The sequence below is a fragment of the Gymnoscopelus braueri genome (genome assembly GCF_963280865.1).
Source record: "Gymnoscopelus braueri genome assembly, chromosome: 4".
NCBI lineage: Eukaryota > Metazoa > Chordata > Actinopteri > Myctophiformes > Myctophidae > Gymnoscopelus > Gymnoscopelus braueri.
Genome location: NC_137605.1, coordinates 53,341,084 through 53,361,910, shown reverse-complemented (window position 1 = coordinate 53,361,910; position 20,827 = coordinate 53,341,084). Strand labels below are relative to the sequence as shown.

Below are 20,827 nucleotides of genomic sequence, written 5' to 3'. Positions count from 1 at the left end.
TTACTTCACTGAGCAAGGGTATACCCCAAGGGTCTATACTTGGCCCCCTCCTTTTTTTCGCCTCTACACCAGGGGTCTTCAATGTTTTTTTCAGGCCAAGGGCCCCTCATCTGAGAGAGGGGTGAAGCAGGGACCCCCCACTACATATTGGATTCATGTTAATGTGCATTTTCAGACAATTAACGACTTAAAACCCTCAATACTTTGTAAACTTGACCTTTGGCTTGGTACGTAGTCTGCTTTTTTTTCCCCTCTACACCAAACCTCTTCCTTTTCAAACCTCGAGAGCTTGTAGATCTGCTATGTTCAGCTAATGTTCCACCCAGGACAGGGATGCGAGGGTTCAAGTGGTTAATGTAAAACAAACAAAAAATTAAGTCCCTATTGCACAAAGATTTGGCAGCCCCCCTGCAGTATCTCTGAGGACCCCCTAGGGGTCTCGGACCCCCTGTTGAAGACCCCTGCTCTACACCAAAACTCTTTTGCCAGAAATAACCGATCTACAAGATCACAAGCTGGTATATATATATATATACCTGTAGATGGGTCCCAGTGAGTTGAAGGTCCTCTCCATGTGCTTATGGAGTGTTCGGAAGCGTCCCTCTCTCCAGAACTTCAGAAGGTTGATCCAGCGGCTCCTGCCCGTGTGAGGGATCTCCTCGAACCCCCTCACGTGTCCCCCTTCACCTCCTCCGCTCCTCTTCTTCTGCTTCTTCACCTCCTCGGCTCCTGTTATCCTCTGTTCGTCTCTCGCGCCGGCCGTGGCGGCGGCCCCCGTCTCTGCTGGCACGCCACACAGCGCCCGCAGTGACGGCGTCTTTGTCCCCAGGGGACGCAGGGACTTGCTCCACATGGTGCTGAACATGCAAGACGGACTGTGTCTCCGTCGTCTCGACTCGGGTTCCTCCTATGGCCGGCCTCTCTTCGTCCTCCAGGCTTCCAACAGACTGATAGTGATGAGTTATGGATGGAGGGTCAGAGTTCAAGAAAAAGACAACCAACACTGTCCAGCGCGCGCGCACACACACACACACACACACACACACACACACACACACACACACACACACACACACACACACACACAAACCTTCTTTGAGGCCACACACACGCCTTCTTGGAGGCCACAAATGATATTAGACCTACAAGGAATCATGTGGTAACCTGAATACACCACAAATCAAATATAGCAGACATAGCTAAAGAACACCTAATGCACAAATAGCACGTTCTCCTCCCCCCACACACAGCCAGGCTCCCTATGACAGCTGAAACATAGCCGAATTTGGCAAGATGATGTTTTAGCCCCGAGCGTGCGTGCATGCGCTGGGTGTGTGACTGTGTGCAGCTAATCTCGTAAACCGCTGGAGAGTTAGGTGTTCAAATTTGCATGCATACTGCCAGTAGTCCAAGGAAGACACTCCATCACTTCATGGTGGCGCTATATCGAGCTACGTTACATTTTGGCCTATAACTCTTGAACCGTGTAATAATAATAATAATACAGTAATAATAACGGATTTCTTTGCTAAAGCAACTCCCCATATACAGTAGGCCATGTACATTTCTGCCTGACTAGAGTTCTGTTACTTTGCATTTTGCAAAGAAACCACACCAAAAAAAAAAAAACGTTTTTGTCCAAAACTCATGTGATAAAACTAACTAAGTGGTTAATTCAGATTTTTCATATGCCGTTCTGATTGGCTATGATTGCATTCCAGATTTTGCAGGACGGGCCTATTTTGTTCACACCACTCATGGTAAATTTATGTACACATGCATCCAAATATAAGTACACTAAGAGATTACATCTATAGTCAGAGTTACTTCTTATTTTCTAATTTCAAGTAATGATTGGTTCTTTGAATATTTATCTTGGAAAGCCAGGGTCCTACTTGTATATACACACACACACACACACACACACACACACACACACACACACACACACACACACACACACACACACACACGATTGTCAGTGGTCAAACAAGCGTTTTTCTTTTATTATTATATCATATAAAATGTCTGTCAGTCAGCCTGACATCATGCCTTACACCAGTATAAACAACATTAATAATTGCAAAACAATTATACTGTAGAGAAAAGTCTACAGTACAGCTTCAACACACTCTTTTAGAGTTTTTCTCTTCATAGTATTTCACAAATACATTAGTTTTAGTTGACATATAATATATATAACATCAACATCAGAGTGCTAAATGTGTGTGTGTGTGTGTGTGTGTGTGTGTGAGAGAGAGAGAGAGAGAGAGAGACAGACATACAGAGAGAGACAGAGTGTGTGTGTGTGTGTGTGAGTGTATGTCACAGTATGATTGGAAAACCAGTCAGATTGAAACGGGTGCACTCGTTTTCATTGACGGAGGCGCGCCGTCTGAAAGTGACTTGAGCCACGAGAGGCACCGCTGAGCGAGCTTAGGCGAGTGTATATATGTTCCTCTTGTTTAGTGATTAATTACTTCATTTACTGATTAAATGGTATACTTGAGGTGTACACTTTGAATAAAGTCTCTGCCACAAAACCAGCTAACTCCATTGGAGCCTCAAACTTTCTGCTAAACCAGCAAACTCCACCAAAGGGGGGTGGAGTTAGCTGGTTTTGCCACCCCCTTTTGAGCTCCAACCTCATTGAGCGCTTGGAGGTCCATTCAGCTGTTCTTATCAATGATGAACAAAGCCTCCTAACTCCACTTTTTTTTGTCATTTCCTGAAAAACATTTTGGAGTTAGCTGGTTTCTGCCCGACAGCAGAGATATACATCATGTTAGCATCCATTGTCATTTTTCATAAACTGCAAAAGTAGCTTTTATTTTGTTGTTTATGCTCTTGTACTGCTGCCCACGCCCCAAGAGGAACAGTACATGAATGGAGAACGGAGTGAGGGCATGGTGTTTGAGTCACATGACTTTACAGGGTTCCAGCGGGACGCGGTGGGTGTGGGGGTGGGTGTGGATGTCTTGCCCCCCCGCGCTGAAGCTGAGGCTCTGGAAGGCACTCAGCAGGCTGAAGACCTTGTCCTTACACTGGGATTTGGGACGCACCAGTTTAGACAACTCTCTGGGGAGGGTCACCTTGCCCCCCACTGACCTCAAGTGTTCTGTGTCCTTCTGGTTCAGAGAGAGAGAGAGAGAGAGAGAGAGAGAGAGAGAAGAGTTGGGGAGAATTAAATAAAATGTTTGCTGTGAACTCCGTACTAAATAAATAAATAAAACTAAGTAAATAAATAACTATATAGTAGGATGTATTTTCTGAAGTGCATACAGTATGAAATATTTATGTAAAATACTGGAACTAAATACTAATGTTATGTTATCTATTAATATTCAAATATTTGAGTCTTGTCCAGACTAGAGTGGTTTATAGTAAATACAACAGCAGAATACCATCTGATCCTAGATCAGTGACATTACAAGCAGCCAGTAAGGAGTACAAGCATCAGATCCTCAGTGGACACACTAATCCAAAAAAAAGAGCAACAGAAGGAGTAGAGGAGTAGAAGGAGAAGAAGAAGGGGAGTAGGAGGAGATCAGAGGAGGAAGAGAAGGAGGAAGTGTCACACCTTGTCCAGTTGGTATTTCCTCCTGAAGTGCTCTGCGTTCTGTCTTGCGTTCACGTCTTCACTCAGCTTCCTGTCATCACAACAACACTTAACAGTTAGTTTATGACATTATACACAAACATTTGGAAACAACAGGTAGTACATGAAATTGGTGGTTTCATTATCTACTTCCTATAATTAACCACCTATAAACGGAGCGAAAATAGCTGATCCACAAGCTCACAGCGCGTTGCATCGTTCGTGACCTTTTGACATTTTTCTTATAATGACATAAGCAAAACAGGATGCCGAGTTGAAAGTGCTTCATTAATGTTATTTAAAGATTTTATAACTATAAGATAGGGACTATATATAGTTCTTAAACCATCTCATGATCATCATCTGAGAATCTGCAGGTTTCTTTTGTGGGTGATGTCAGACCAGAGAGACAGAGAGAGAGAGAGAGAGAGAAGAGAGAGAGAGAGAGAGAGAGAGAGAGAGAGAGAGAGAGAGAGAGAGAGAGAGAGAGAGAGAGAGAGAGAGAGAGAGAGAATCTAAAACAGCATTTAGGAACTAGAGTTATACATGCTCTGTGGCATAAAAATGCTGAACAGGCCTCGATTTTGGATCAAGATGGCAAGTGGGCGGCAGTGGCTCAGGGGTAGAGAGTGGCCGGATGTCCCAGTTCGATCCCGGCTCCCCCAGAGTTAGTGTCGAAGTGTCCTTGAGCAAGACACTGAACCCCTAATTGCTCCCGATGAGCAGGTGGGTGCCTTGCATGGTTTCCTCCGCCATCGGTGTGTGAATGTGTGTGTGAATGGGTGAATGTAATGCACAATCTATGTAAAGCGCTTTGGATAAAAGCGCTATATAAATGCACCATTTACCATTTACCAAGAGGAAAAGATCTAAGTGACTCAAAATTGTTTGATTTGTCACCTGTCTGTATCTAAAACAGTTTGTTGTATTATTAACTAATGGCCGACTTCACCCATTTCCAACCTATCTTCATATAATTGGTCCTCACTAAAGCCGCTCATGATCAAATGGTACAATTTTTTCCCCCCAGAACAGTATCTATACATTTGTGTACACTTGCCTCTCCTTCTCCAGCTCAGCCTGAGAAGAATAGATGACTGTGGGTTCTTTGCGGAGGTTGGACGTCCTCCGAGTGGGACGTCGTCTGTAGGCTCCTCGTCTTTCACCTCCTCCTCTGGTCCTCCGTCTGACCAGCAGCTCTCCTTTCTCCTTCATCCTGACGACACAGCTGCCAAACTTACGGATGTGAACCCTCAACGTTCTCTTCACTACAGAGTCCATGGTGCGGACAGCTTGGTGTGTGGTCCGTTGGCTGCGCTGTCAAGGACAAGGACAGAAACGCCAGACAGACGCCCAGACAGTCAAGGTTTTGGCAACAGATATGCGGCTTCACACATGATATGCACATGAAAAATAAACAAATATCTCCATTAATAACCGACAAGATACAGTGGACAGAGAGGGGGGAAAGAGAGAGAGAGAGAGAGAGGGAGAGAGAGATAGAGAGAGAGAAAGTGAGAGAGAGGGAGGGAGGGAGAGAAAGAGAACAGGGAGTTAAGTAAATTAAGGCATCTGAGAATATGTTTATTCTTATTCTACTGTCATCCATACAGTACATCCATCCATACATACTAATGTAACGCCCGGGATTTGAACCCTGGCCTACCGCATGGAAATCCATAATCTTCACCAGCAGCCTAAAGGGGATTTCCCCAAAGGGAATTTTCCTAAAGGCGATTCTCCCTGGGGGGGGGGGGGGGGTATTAAACGTTTGGCCATCAGGGAGAGGCTCTGAGCCACTACTGCTACACATACATACATCCTCTATCTACCATTCCATTCCTACCAGGTGATGTCAGTCAGCGAGGTACTCCATGTATCTGTAGATGTTCCATCCACCAGACCTAATGCACTGATTTCTGCTTGTGTGTCTGTTGTGTGGACCCTGTCTGTCTTTCTCTCTCTCTCTCTCTCTCAGTGTGTGTGTGTGTGTTGTGTTCCAGGGTCTGATCATGGTGTTTCCTCCAGATTACCACCTAACAAGCTTAATGAGGGACAATCTCGTTAGCGGTGGCAGAGAATGGCGTCGCTGACCTTTTGCTCTGTACTGTACTTGCTGCATACAGCAGTCATGCAGTGACCAGCCTTTTCAGATTGGTGAGGTTGAGAACTGAACATGCAAATGATGATTTCACAATGGATACTGGATATTGGCCAACACACTGGAGGAATGAAAGATATGTGCTCAACATTTTTCAATAATCCATTCTTCATTATGGGAAAATGCATAAAAAACAATCACTCTAACAAAGTCTTGGTCGATTATAAGACTAAACCGAATGATTAATTGTTGGATGGATTGATGGATGTAGAGAGTAGAGCTGATGGATGAGTAGAGAGTGGATGTGAGAGATGTGATGACAACCCCCCCCCCCCCCCCCCCCACACACACACACACACACACACACACACACACACACACACACCTCTCCTTCTGGGATCTTTGCTGTTTGACAGCTGAGGATAAATTTACACCTTAATGAGATCAAGACAGGCCACGCCCCTTCTTGGGAAACAAGATAAGCCACACCTCTGCTGACTCACAGCCAGCTGCCATGTTCAGTACAGATCCTGGGTCAGCTCTTTAAAGGTAGCTCTCTCTCCACTGCACCGACGTCGGTGGCACTCATCTGAGTGCTGGCCTGTGTTAACCAAAGGAGCAGTTATAGCTCCTGTAGCCACAACATTGTGGTCTGACCACTTTTATTGGTCTATTTTATGAACACAAGGGTCACTTTATTTTCTGATCCCCTTTCTCACATTTTCTCAAAAAATAATCCCAACTGGAATATTCTCACATGAAACAACAAATGGGGGAAAAAAGAAAACATTAAACAACATAGACTAGAGCAGTCGTTCTCAAACTGGGGTCCAGGGAACCCTCAGGGTTCCTTGAGGGGGTTCCAAATGGTAGCCTGGTAAACACCCCCTCCCTCCGGAAATCTCATGCATTGCATTGCATTTGGTTTCAGGAAGGAGGGTCTGGGATTGCTCACAGAGTAAAGCTGCCCGAACCGCTGCGCATACGAACCAATCAGCGGCTGCTAGGGGCGGGATCATCCAATCACCTGCCTAGTATCTTGAAAAAATGAAACTCCGTCTGTCATCGATTCTGCGCCCGAAGTCTCAGATGCAAGTACGCTGTGAAACAAAATGTGTGTCGCAAGCTTCTTCCATTTGACGGAGTGAGGTTATCCAAATGGGTCCTTACAGGTTTGTACAAAATGGAACCAAATGGACCCTTAATTCCATTCGTGTGCTCTCAGAGTTATGGAGGGGAACTTGAAATTAAAAGGTTTGAGAAACACTGGACTAGAGAACAAAGCTGTGACATAATAATCAGTTAATCATGGGAGGAGCCTATACATACCAGGTCATCAGTGTTGTAGAGATGTTCTTAGAACTGGGGGAGCATGAACCTCATGATGCGACGTGTTGTGAGCTTGTAGATCTGCTTTTCAAACATGTCGCACCACCACTAAACCCCCCCCCCCCACACACACACACAAATTACACCACTGCTGCTGGTCAGTGTGGGAAGGGCATGCACATACCTGGTAGATGATAAAGGATTCAACCTTAATGTGAGAGAACAACAAACAGAGAGGCAGCTGTCTTGTGAGAAGTGGATTAAATAAAATATTACATATTTTTATCCCATTTGCACATTGCATACAAATGCCCACTGTATCTGGATAGCGGGGGGGGGGCAGCCTGGTTGCTATAGAGATAACATTGTCACTGTACGTTTTTAAGCCCAACAACATTGCATATCAATGTTTCCAAATGAAGACCATGCGACTCAATCCTATTTCAAAGTAAAGTGTGATTTGGAATTGCATCATAACTATTCTGTGCTTGTCGCATGCAACTCCAATGGTGCTGAGTCACCACAGTGTGCCTGCCTTCAAACGTTGAGATCAATCATTTCTCTCGTGAGGGCCAGGACAATTGTCCTCACAATGTGTATTTCTCACATTGTACTATAGTTGTGGTTGTATTTGCCTTTGTAAGTACAGAAACAGAATACATGCACAGAGATAGATACACAGATACACCGGTTATTAACCTACTTCAACAAGCCAAAGTACTTTTATTGGATGTGAATCATCTATACAGTAGAAAACACTCATCACAATGCATAATGAACATCACATAGGGGGTTATAATAACATATCTCAAGATGTTGTGGTTTAATCGATCTGTCTACAACATGTGCGTGTGTGTGTGTGTGTGTGTGTGTGTGTGTGTGTGTGTGTGTGTGTGTGTGTGTGTGTGTGTGTTATCTCACCACTTAAAGGATTCCAGCTGGATCAGTTTGTAGCACGTGAAGGACGAATAATGACCCCCAACATACTCACCCACACGCACCCGCCCCCCTACACACACACACACACACACACTACTTTGAGACCAGCCTGTGGTCTTTACAACATCGGAGGATTTAACTTAATTAGCATGACTCACGACTACAGCTCAGCTCAGACGCCATGACATGTGACCACACACACACACAGTATTGTTTACACTACAGTGATAAAGCAGTTTGGACAATCAATTAGCATTAATTTATATTGACGGTCCAACACAGCTTGTACATTCAATGCTGCACACACACACACACACACACACACACACACACACACACACACACACACACACACACACACACACACACACACACACACACACACACACACACACACACACACACACACACACACACACACACACACACACACACACACACAGCCTTGTAACCATGCTCTCTTGCTCAGCTGCACTCCATCAAATCAGAGTCTCAAGGCAGCCAAGGCAGCAATAATATTTGCTATGTTCTGTAAGACAAGCACTGCATACCGCATGTGTGTGTGGGTCCGGGTGTGTGTGTGTGTGTGCGCGTGCGTGCGTGCGTGCGTGCGTGTACGAACAGACCATTCTCTGGATGCTAGCTTAGAGTCTCATGTGGAATACAGAGCAGAGATTTGTTTTCTATCAAGTTAATTATCAAAAGGTCATTCGTGGGGGTCCCGGGCGTCACTTGACGTCATAGCTGCTCCTCCACTCCTGATTGGCTGCCAGGGGACGGAGGTGAAGGAAGAAGGGATGCTTGAGAGCGGAGGAGAGAGAGATGCGTTTGGTGGGCTCATACTGCAGCATGGCCTCCAATAGGTCAAAGAACTGAACGTGTTCTGATCCGCTGCCCAGCAGGTAGCTCTGACCAATAGAAAAACACATTGATTTATTGATTGATTCACTTATCGATTGATTGATTGATTGATGGATTGGTGTTTGTATGGACAAGAATACATATAGGCTACATGAACATAAATTTTTACTTATTTGTCCAAAGGATAAAACACAAAAAATCTCGAGATCTTATTTCCATTGGGGTCCTTTGAGTGCGTGTGTGTGTGTGTGTGTGTGTGTGTGTGTGTGTGTGTGTGTGTGTGTGTGTGTGTGTGTGTGTGTGTGTGTGTGTGAATGAATAACTTTATTTTGAAGATGTTCAAAATTAGACAACAAAGTCAACCAATAAAAAAATTACAATAAATTCTACATAATAAAAATACAAAATAAATGCAATATAACAATGTAAACTGTGGCATTTATTTCGGTCTTACTATAATCAATAATAAATACATTCATACAATTTCAAAGTGCTCTTTATGGAATATGGAGGACTTGAAGTTAACAATGTCTGTGGAGCGCCCTCTGGTGGAATAACTGTGTACGTCTAACCTTAGAAAAGAAATGGACCAGATACAGTGGCCCTCATTTATCAACGCGGTGTAGTCTCTCCTACCTACACTGTCTCTCTCTCAGCTGTCCTACTGCATGTCTCTCCTACCTACACTGTCTCTCTCTCAGCTGTCCTACTGCATGTCTCTCCTACCTACACTGTCTCTCTCTCAGCTGTCCTACTGCATGACTCTCCTACCTACACTGTCTCCCTCTCAGCTGTCTGTCTCTCCTACACTGTCTCCCTTTCCACTGTCTGTCTCTCCTACACTGTCTCCCTCTCCGCTGTCTGTCTCTCCTACACTGTCTCCCTCTCAGCTGTCCTACTGCATGTCTCTCCGACCTACACTGTCTCCCTCTCAGCTGTCTGTCTCTCCTACACTGTCTCCCTCTCCGCTGTCTGTCTCTCCTACACTGTCTCCCTCTCCGCTGTCTGTCTCTCCTACACTGTCTCCCTCTCCGCTGTCTGTCTCTCCTACACTGTCTCCCTCTCAGCTGTCTGTCTCTCCTACACTGTCTCCCTCTCAGCTGTCCTACTGCATCTCTCTCCTACCTACACTGTCTCCCTCTCCGCTGTCTGTCTCTCCGCTGTCTGTCTCTCCTACACTGTCTCCCTCTCCGCTGTCTGTCTCCCTCTCAGCTGTCCTACTGTCTGTCTCTCCTCTGTAAGTGCACGTTGTGCTGTTCATAGTGGATGTGAACTCACCCTCAGAGGTTTGCATTTGTCCTTGCCGTTGCGTCCAGTTTTACAGTTGTCCCTCCAGTCTGGATGTCCATGACGGACGTACCCCAGCTTCCTGGATGGATGGACACAAGCATGCAGGTCACATGATGTCTAGCCTCGGAAACCCATGCCTTTTTTTTTGTTACAAAAGAAAAAAGGCTGGGGGAAGATCCCAGGAGCTGTGGTCTCGGAGCGGGAGTGAGCTTGTATATCGGCTATTTTCAAATTATCTATAGAGCTTAAGTGGTTAATGTAACTGCAACTAGTAATTAAAGATGTCAAATAAGTGTAGTTGAGTAAAAGCACAATATTTGTTGTAGTGGAGTAGAAGTAAAATTACTGAAAATTGGAAATACTCAAGTAAAGTAAAAAATACCTCAGAATTGTACTTAAGTACAGTCCTTGAGTACATGTACTTAATTACTTTACACCAGTGAGTGTGTGTGTGTGTGTGTGTGTGTGTGTGTGTGTGTGTGTGTGTGTGTGTGTGTGTGTGTGTGTGTGTGTGTGTGTGTGTTACCTGCTCTTGTGTAGCATCATGGGAGGTAGAGGACCAAGAATCTTCTCCATCATGCCCAGATGCTCTCTGTTCTCATGAGTCTAAAACACAGCAAGAACCAATCAGCACACAGACAGTATGGACCAATCAACACGCGGCAAGAACCAATCAGCACACAGACAGTATGGACCAATCAACACACGGCAAGAACCAATCAGCACACAGACAGTATGGACCAATCAACACGCGGCAAGAACCAATCAGCACACAGACAGTATGGACCAATCAACACACGGCAAGAACCAATCAGCACACAGACAGTATGGACCAATCAACACACGGCAAGAACCAATCAGCACACAGACAGTATGGACCAATCAACAGACATTATAACATTACCAATCTGGTGCCCAGAAGTAAAGAACAAGACCAGGAGACCTGGTTCTGCCAGACCCAGACTTCACATGACGTGTCAGCCTGTGTCTATGCCCATGTATGGACGAAAGGGGGACAGACTTTTATGGTTGGGGCCTAAGGACAAAGTGACCAAAACCTGTTTTTTGCCCATGTATGGAGAAAACAGGTACAAAACATGCCCATGTATGGACAAAAGGGGGACAGACTCTTATGGCTGGGGCCTAAGGACAAAGTGACCAAAACCTGTTTTCTGCCCATGTATGGAGAAAACAGGTACAAAACATGCCCATGTATGGATGAAAGGGGGACAGACTTTTATGGCTGGGGCCTAAGGACAAAGTGACCATGCCCATGTATGGAGGAAACAGGTACAAAGCCTCATGTAAGCCAGACCCCCTGGGTCCGGCAAAAACACAAAACTAGACGAAAGAGAAAGTTAAATGACTAATTGAACAAACAGCAAGCAGACATTATGGACCAATCAACACACAGACAATACAGACCTATCAACTCGCAAAATGGACCGGTATGTATGGACCAATGAACAATCTACTGAGACTCAAACCTGTCATGTTTGTGTGACTTTGATTGATTGATTGATTGATTGATTGAATACTTCTATCAACAAGCTTGAAACCGGTACAGCAGTGCCGTTAAAAAAGCTAAGAGGGATAACACAAAAAGCCCAAAGGCCTGTTGGGCTTGTTTCCATTGTGGTCCTCCATTACCTGGTAGAGTGTGCATCCCTGGTAGTATTCAAACAGAACACAGCCTATACTCCACACGTCACACTGATGACTCCAACCCAGGTCTACACACACACACACACACAGACAAAAACACACATTAACACACTGCATGTGCGTACAGCATTATCAATGGAGGTACAAATCACTTTCAGAACAACTCATTTAGCTGCAGTACCCAGTATGACCTCTGGGGCGCGGTAGTGCCGCGTGGAGACGACAGCAGAGTGATGCTCGTGGTCAAAGGTGGCGCTCCCGAAATCCACCAACTGAACCGTGCTGTCCTTCACCCGTCTCTCATGTCTCTTCTGATGGAGAGGAGAGGAGAGGAGAGGAGAGGAGAGGAGAGGAGAGGAGAGGAGATGAGACAGGGTTTGCTTTGAGAACAGAGGGGACTCAGGGGGTACATTTTCCCTATATACACTTCTTCATACGACAAGCAAAAATAGCACACACCATGTCCAGCTCAATCATTTTTGAATCATCTAAATCATTAAATAATATTAAATCCAAAACACAAAATATTACATCAAAACACGTGAGCTGTGATTTGATGGTAAAGTTGTATCGCTTTGGTTTAGTTCCAACACATCCCCAATAATTATATCGTGTTCCTTCATCATCTGAAACTTTAAAACATGCCCAGCTGCTCTCCCTATTGGAGCAAGAATTGTAATTACATGCAAAACAACGGGGCTTTTGTGCTCACTAATCTCTGGCCTGGGTGATAATCTAAATGAATACATAATGTATGTATAGAATACCTGTGCAAGGTTGTAAACCGTGTCGTAGTCTGAGCTGACAAACAACACGTTCTCTGGCTTCAGGTCTGTATGAGTTAACTTATTATCGTGGAGAACTGGAGAGAAAGAGAGAGAGAGAATATACTGTATGAATATCGTTGCTGTCGGGTGTCCAAAACCGTTCCTTTTTTATAATTATTTTAAAAACATAAATGGAAATATCAGATCTTGTGCGCTTGTAGATTTTCTATTTTCACTACTTTTGTGTGCATTAATGCATTAATAAAAAAAACATAAAAAGTTGAAGATAAGGTTTCTGCCCAACAGCAACAATATAAAATTCATATTCTATAAAACCAAAACGTTAATGGCAAAGGTAGATTGTTCCTCTGTTGTAACAACGCTTGTTTGCAGTAACTTTTAAACCGCTGGAAAGCCTGTTAATTTACCTTTTAAATGGTTCCCCATTTGTAAAGAACATGCAGGATGAGCAGCACAGCTGAGTATGTGTGGGTTGCGCCCGTGAAAGATTTGCCAAATCTTCTCAGCCAATGCAAAACAGCTTGTTCTGCAGTTGCTTTTGACTCTCGTTTGGTGTCGTTTGGTGGATTGGATGATTGAAGACTATCAGTAACAATGAAGAAACATGACATATTGGAAATTTTACAATGTATTCATTTAACCCATTCAATCCGGGAACGCATCTGTGTCACTTTAGATGTCTTTGGATATAAAAAAAAATAGCAGATATACAAGCTTGTAGATCTGCTATTTTTGAAAATAAATCATGAAAATGTGCAAATCTTGAATATATGTATACATTTTAACTCTTAAATCTTTGCTTCTGGGGGTCCCTGGAACAACATATTTTGAGATGGGGGAGGGGGAGGGGGGGGGTCCACAGAAAAAAACATATCATTTTGGGTGGCAGTGGCGTCGTTACGCGGGGGCTTCGGTGGCTATAGCCACCAATGTTTTATCCAAAGCCACCAAAAAAATATTAAAACAAAAAAATACATTTTATTTTTATTTTTATTATATATCTATAACCCTACCCCTAACCCTAAAACCGAAATAAAGTAACAAAAACGGGGGAAAAAGTACCAAAATCCACCGAAATCCGTGAAAGAAATCGCGCGAGCGAAGCGCATGCGGGGGAGGGGACACATGCACGCGCGCTGCGTGCGCGTGCATGTGTCCGTTGCCTGGGGGGCTAAGCCCCCAACCTAGTAGAGACCTAGGGACGCCTCTGTTGGGTGGTCCTTGACATGAAAAAAGTTTGAGAACCTCTGATATTATAGCAACATGGGTTAACAGTCAGGAGCCTCAGTAGCGTGTGAGAGGAAGAACCATACACAGCCACAACAGCCTGGCACCTCTGCTCCTACTCATGCTGCGGTCACGGGATGACATTCCACTCCTCAACCAGCATTTGTCGCCAAGTCATCCAATGTGGTTGTGTTGGTCACTATTGCACAGTGTTGATTTTGATTTAGAGTAAGCTGTTTGGGGCAGAGAAGATTTGGCAAATTTGTTCATGGGCGCGCGCAACCCATATAATCAGCTTATCCTTACAAATGAGACAGCATTTAGAAGGGAAATAAACAGTCTTTACAACGGTATAAAAGTTATTGGCAAGAAGCATTGTTACAATAGCATAATAATCTACCAAACACACGTTTCCAAATGTTTTGTTGCTTATTACATGGCATTTAATTTCTGATTGGTCAACCACAGCATCGTTATTTCTTGATAACAAACCAGCGTTCTTAATCACACTATTAATAATGAACATCTCACTACGTGATCCCTTGTGTGTGTGTGTGTGTGTGTGTGTGTGCGTGTGTGCGTGCGTGTGCGTGCCTGCGTGTGTTACAGGTGTATTTGGTTCCATTTGTAGCTACACTCTGACCACATGAATCCTATTCTGGGAAGAACATTTGGCAAAATTAGCAGATCTACAAGCTCGCGTTGTGAGCTTGTAGATCGGCTATTTTCAGCAAAGACAGCAAAGATAGATCGGTCATTTTTGTCGAAGAGCTTTGGTGTACGGAAAAAGGGGTCAAAGTACAGCTGTCCAGTTCTCTAAGACCACAGGGGTTTAAGTGGTTAAGGATTCGACTGATAATGTGTCATAGCATTACTCACAGCTGACGGCGTCACAGATCTGATAGGCCATGTGCCTGATGTGATGGAGGGGATACGGCACGAAGCCGTTGGTCTTCAGGAAGTCAAACGTACTGAGAGACAGCAGCTCAAAGCAGATGCACACGTGACCCGAGTAGTTGAACCAGCACAGCATCTGCACACAGTGACTGACGGAAGACGCAGACGTACATGTCACGAACACAGTTATCACTCATTATTGTACTGTTGTGTTGATTTGTTGAGGGTTTGGAGCGTAGATATATACACATATACCCAATATATCATAACTCTATGCATATACAGTATACCACATTGGCCTCTGCTGTTCATTTTAAGCGATGCAACATCACGGCTGCCATATTGGCAGGGGCAAGACATGCCTACTATTGCACGAATGCCCCATGTAGTGTGTGTCCACTGAAGCAGGTCTCCCCACAATTAAAATCATTTTAACCCACTGAATTCTCAACCGATTTTCACACGGTTTGTTATGATATACAGGATACTTGGTTTTCACACCAAAACACCTTATCTTACAAATATAGTAACAGTAATGATTATAAAACAAAAAGGTTTTACTCTCAGGTACGGCATATTTCTTGCAGTGGAGTTATGGCAAATTTCTCAGACCACTACGATGGTGATGTTGACAAGGCTACTTAGATCGGTATATACTGCTTGTAAATAGATCTACAAGCTCGTCTGCCCGACAGCGACGATATTATGTATGCTTTGGAAGAAGAACTGACTGCTGGTTCAGAGGGTCGCTTTCTCTGATCTTCTCCAGAACTTTTATCTCCAGCTTGGCTGCTTCTCTGTACTTCTCCTGGCTCTTGATGACCTTCACCGCTGTCTGAAGTCCTCCTCTGCAAGCAGTACCACTAGTATTAATAGAACATAGTTAACAGTAGAGGTACTACTAGCACTAACAGTTTTTAAAGGTAGTGTAATGGTAGCTCTAACAGTAGCCAAGTTACTTATCTAGTCTACTTTATTTTATGAAGCACACTTTATACACAGTAAACTCAGTGTGCTTTACATTCAAATACAGTAACGCTTGCCTGCACACACACAGAGACGCACGCACACGCACACACACACACACACAACACACACTATAACTAATCATAGGCCTGGGGAAGGTGTTAAGTGTGCTTTAAGAAGATAACACGGCGGGGTCACATTTCAGGTGGTGATTACTGAGGTCGATGGTGTCAGGTGTTAGCTGGTTGGTTGGCCAACAGAAAGTGGTTCAAAATATTTGCCCACCATGTCAAGCCTCTGTTGTTTGCATTGCCTTCATACTACTGACTTCGTGAATAAGATACCTACTGTATAGCACTTAGACTAGAGGGTAAAATGAGGGGGGCTCGTCCAGACCCCTGGGGGACTCGAAGTATATTGGGTTTAAGTGGTACAAGGTTGCTCCAAACATCTCGAACACCGATGAGTTTTAATAGCCAACTTAAATTTATGAGGCACTGCAGGTGAAACCCTAAGGAACCTAGTGTGTCTGTGTCTGTGTCTTTGCCCTTGTGTGTGTGTGTGTGTGTGTGTGTGTGTGTGTGTGTGTGTGTGTGTGTGTGTCTGTGTGTGTGTGTGTGTGTGTGTGTGTGTGTGTGTGTGTGTGTGTGTGTGTGTGTGTGTGTGTGTGTGTGTGTGTGTGTGTGTGTGTGTGTGTGTGTGTGTGTGTGTGTGTGCGTGCGTGCGTGCGTGCGTGCGTGCGCGCGCAGGCGGGTGGGTGGGTAGGGACACATGAGGGTAGAGGTGGGATGTCCTTATTATTTGTCTGTGGTATAGGTAACCTCTGTGTGTGTGTGTGTGTGTGTGTGTGTGTGTGTGTGTGTGTGTGTGTGTGTGTGTGTGTGTGTGTGTGTGTGTGTGTGTGTGTGAGAGAGAGGGAGAGTCTAAGCACAAATGCGTATGCATGTACGTATGAGGATGGTGTGAAGGAAAAAATATAAAAAACGCTAAAATCTAAATGTATTGAGAAACCAATCCCTTGTCCCTCCTGGATTTTTGTTTGATTGCTATGTCTATGGTTTGTGAATTGTCAAGAAGCATGTTGTAACATGTACTCATTCACTCAAAAAAACAAAACAAAAACATAGCCAACATATATATAGTTAGTGTGTGTGTAAAGTACAGTATGCATTTACCTGCCATGGTCCACACACTGGAGCACCTTCCCAAAGGTCCCCTCCCCCAGCGTGTTGACAATCTCATCTGGAACACAGATCATACACCACTTAATACACTGAAAAACATTCAATTAACACTCAGGATTGTACCGTGTATTACAGTATGACCACACTTTCTCGCTTGTACAGTTTTTTTTTTTATGAAACAGGAAAAGGTTTTGTAATAAATGAATAAAAGTCATTCATCTCATATGCTGATAAACTTAGTTTAATAAGAAGAAAAATACCTGGGCACTTCAAAAGAGACTACCCAAATATAATACTGGAGCACTCGTCTGGGTTTTGCAGGGGTGACTGAAAGTCGAGTGCTCCAGTATTTTATTAGGGTAGTCTCTTTTGAAGTGCCCAGGTATCTTTCTTCTCATTCAAGTTGTCCCTGTTGAGCACCAAGTCATTCTACCTTTAACTGGCTGAAGCGCGTTGGACTTCTCTTTAAAACTTAGTTTAACGTTTGCTTCACGCTCTAATATTCTATGGCTTCCACTGTGGTCTGATGTAACCCGTTTGCATGAATAATTAATAGTCAACAGCACATTGTATCTGTATTTAATGCCAGGTTACTAACAGTACACAGAATTCCATTGTGGTGAACTTTGACCTACATCTGTCCCGCAGCAGGCCTCCGGTGTTGTAGAGGAGGTGACCGTCCTCGCTGTCTCTGCCCCTCCCCCTGCGGCTCCGCTGGGGTCAAAGGTCACAGTTAAAAAAAAAAAAAAAAACATGTTTAAGTTAAGTATACATTAACCACATAAAATTTGGCGTCCCTTTTCTGAGGCAAAACATTCAGCGAAAATAGTCGATCTACAAGGTCTGCTATTTTCGGCAAAGAGATTTGCCGTAGAGGGGGGGGGGGGAGCAGCCCTACTGTAGAGCCCTGGGGGTCCCCGGTCAACAAAGTATATAGGGTGGTGAATGGCCCTTTCTCAATACCAAGAATGCAAAAAAAAGAGTTGCGTCCTTGTGAAGAATGTCCTTGTCGAGTGAACCGCATTAACCCTGGCATCCCTGCCTTTGGGCTTGTGGTTATGGGTGAAAGTTTAGATTTGAAAACCTTTAAAGTGAGCGGATCAAGTTCACAAACTCGGGGGCGGGTACTATTGACTGTTTGTGGATAGATGAGACCCTTTGAAGAGGGACAGGACTTGAGTGGCGACCGATGACGTTTTACAAGTTGATGAGAACACAAGTACACACAAGAACAGATCTTGAGAAGCACTCGTCCCTCATCACTCCATACAGATCTACAGCTGTGTGTGTGTGGTGTGTGTGTGTGTGTGTGTGTGTGTGTGTGTGTGTGTGTGTGTGTGTGTGTGTGTGTGTGTGTGTGTGTGTGTGTGTGCGTGCGTGCAGTCTGTTCCTATCAGCTGTCAGCCCGGTATTAATATCACACACCAACAGTGCTGAACACGCAACTTCTACGTGTGAGTGAGTGTGTGTGTGTGTGTGTGTGTGTGTGTGTGTGTGTGTGTGTGTGTGTGTGTGTGTGTGTGTGTGTGTGTGTGTGTGTGTGTGTGTGTGTGTGTGTGTGTGTGTGTGTGTGTGTGTGTGTGTGTGCGCGCAGGGTTGGAGAGAGCACAGCACATTAGGAGCAGCATAAAGTATGAAACTAGAGCATTGAGCACACACACGCACGGACAGTGTGAGGTGTTGTTGATACACCAGAAGACCATGTGGGAGACAGAACGCTAATAGAAAGATAGTTTGTGTACATGAGAAGAAATGACAGTATGTATTATGCATTATTACTATTATCGTAAGTAGTGTTATTAGTAGGAAGAGTCTCTATTACTTTGAAGGCATGTTGTAACAGTTACAGCATGGTGTAGCCATTTCAGGTCCTCTACATCTCCCAAAGGAACAGAGAGAAATATCCTCAAGAGATATTCCCAAGAAACCATTTTAATCAAGGAAAGTAAAACATTTGTAAAATGTGTACTTTTTTAGTATACAGTATGGCTTTGATTTTATTTACAATAAATCACAAAAGGAAAATAAAAGTTTGTTTGGTGTTTTCCTTATACGCGTGTTTGGACTTTTTAGGTTTAATAAGTGTTTATGTTGATTAAATGTGTCCAGCTAATGAATGTGCTTCAAGTGATTAAAGGGAAAGAAACCTTACTTTAGTACTTACATTATTTTGTTATAAAACCATCAAACTGGTGTGGACTGCAGGCTAACTGCTTAGTCAAATATTACCTGGGTATTAACAAAAGCAGCTTCATGGTCAATTATTTGGTAACTTACATCAATGTCTTGTTTCATGAATAAACCCTCTTTGATTCATGACTGGGCTTACTGTTGTGAATTTGTTTCCACTTAAGCCCTATATACTTAATCATACAATGAACAGTGAAACTATCTGATCTACAAGCTCACAACGCGATGCATTGCAATGTGTTGTGAGCTTGTAGATCTGTTATTTTTTGCCCCAAATTGTTAATGTTATTACTCATGTTATTAGTATGTGCAGAAAAACATCTTTCACACATCATATGGCGTTATAATGTACTGTTATAATGACACCATGGACTGTGCATACTGTTGGTTGCATGTATATGTATCAACTCAATTAAAATTATATGGATTATGACTGCCAACATGTCAACGCTGTGCAAAGTATAAGTAGTCACAGCACTAGACTAAACCTTATGAGCACAATCCCAAAATGAAAAATGAATATAGTCTACTCCTAGATGTAATAGCAATGGTGATTGTAGTAGCAGCACGGTTAGTACAGGTATTAGACATATTTGAAGGTACTCACAGACAGGCAGAGGCACAAACAGTCCAGGAAACTCTTCAACACTGAATACAACTTGGTCTTCCCCATAACAGAGAAAGACAGACAAACAGAGATGGACACAGACAGACACAGACAAACAGACAGAGACAACAGAGAGATTCAGAGACAGGCAGACTCAGAGACAGGCAGACTCAGAGACAGGCACAGAGAGACAGACACAGACAAACAGACAGAGACAACAGAGAGATGCAGAGACAGGCAGACTCAGAGACAGACAGACAGAGACAACAGAGAGATACAGAGATAGGCAGACTCAGAGGCAGACAGACAGACAGACAGAGACAAAGTGCGATAAGAGACAGGCACACACAAAGACAGACAGACACAGAGGAAGAAAGAGAGACCGAGTGGGTGATGGAGAGAGAGGTGGAATGTGTAGGAAGCGACAAAGAGTAAGAAGAGGTACAGAAAGTGAAGAAAGCATGCAGACAGAGAGAGTGAGAGAACAGTTTATGAGAAAAACATAGAGACAGACAGACAGAGAGACAGACAGACGAGGAGAAAGTATCAGACAGACAGAGGACAGAAATAAGAGGAGAGAAGAGTGGAGATGGAAGGAGAGAGGTTACAGTAGGAGAGAGAATGAAGGAGAGAGAGAGAAGGTATTAAGACAGATACTATTAATAAGTTGTTGGTCAGGACCTCCGGGGACAGAGATATAATGAAGGGAACAGAGAGAGAGAGATGAAGAAAGAGAGGACATTATCTCCTGCCCCCTGCTGGTGGTTCTTCTGTAAGCTATCTTCACTTCACACATTATATATACATCACCTTTACGGAGTACTTGGATTTCAGGGTCTGAAAGTGTCTTTACCAGACTAGGTTAAAGTCTATGCAGGATCTTATTAGCTGCCTGCGGCGGTCTTCATTCCTCTCCTCTCTTGATCCGTCTCATGCTTATGTTTCAGGCCGTGGTGCCAAGGACCTCTGCTATGTTGGGAAAAGTGTGCCAGTTGGTTAAGGTTTCATGATGAGTTGGAACTGACGTCCGATCGCGTTGCGGTCTCGCATGATTTGCTGGTTCAGCCAGCCACTGGATTGGAAAATTGATCTGTGATGTATTCCATTGTGGAGCCATGGGCCATATGGACACGCTCAATCCTCTTTGGAATCCATGGTATGATTTCTGAGTTTTGTTTTGGTATG

At 44.0% G+C, this 20,827-nt stretch overlaps 2 protein-coding genes across 2 annotated transcripts in view; both read right to left on the bottom strand.

Annotated features, from left to right (window-relative positions):
- cyp11c1 (cytochrome P450, family 11, subfamily C, polypeptide 1) overlaps nt 1-853 on the bottom strand; it is a gene marked incomplete at both ends in the record, with an annotated part of 8,169 nt that extends 7,316 nt beyond the window's left edge. Inside the window, one exon of the mRNA XM_080425973.1 lies at nt 537-853. Within this exon, the coding sequence (XP_080282099.1) occupies nt 537-853 (317 nt within the window). The remainder of the gene's footprint in view (nt 1-536) is intronic.
- Nucleotides 854-8,168: 7,315 nt separating this feature from the next.
- On the bottom strand, nt 8,169-20,280 carry clk2b (CDC-like kinase 2b). The gene is made up of 12 exons (XM_080426244.1): nt 19,643-20,280; nt 17,481-17,559; nt 16,837-16,903; nt 15,427-15,543; nt 14,678-14,844; nt 12,551-12,645; nt 11,965-12,094; nt 11,769-11,851; nt 10,645-10,724; nt 10,107-10,197; nt 8,377-8,875; nt 8,169-8,264 (listed from the first exon to the last, which is right to left on the bottom strand). The coding sequence occupies exons 1-11, from the start codon at nt 19,706-19,708 to the stop codon at nt 8,696-8,698; spliced, it is 1,155 nt and encodes a 384-aa protein (XP_080282370.1). The 5' UTR covers nt 19,709-20,280; the 3' UTR covers nt 8,169-8,264; nt 8,377-8,695.
- Nucleotides 20,281-20,827: the final 547 nt, after the last annotated feature.

Bases quoted from the DNA above. Each gene is read 5' to 3' on its own strand.
- clk2b (XM_080426244.1), bottom strand. From the start codon at position 19,708: ATGGGGAAGACCAAGTTGTATTCAGTGTTGAAGAGTTTCCTGGACTGT. The intron at 12,646-14,677 runs GTGAGTAATGCT...CTTTCTCTCCAG, and splicing joins GATCTGTGACGCCGTCAGCT to TTCTCCACGATAATAAGTTA. The intron at 10,198-10,644 runs GTAACACACACA...CCATCCATCCAG, and splicing joins ATGATGCTACACAAGAGCAG to GAAGCTGGGGTACGTCCGTC.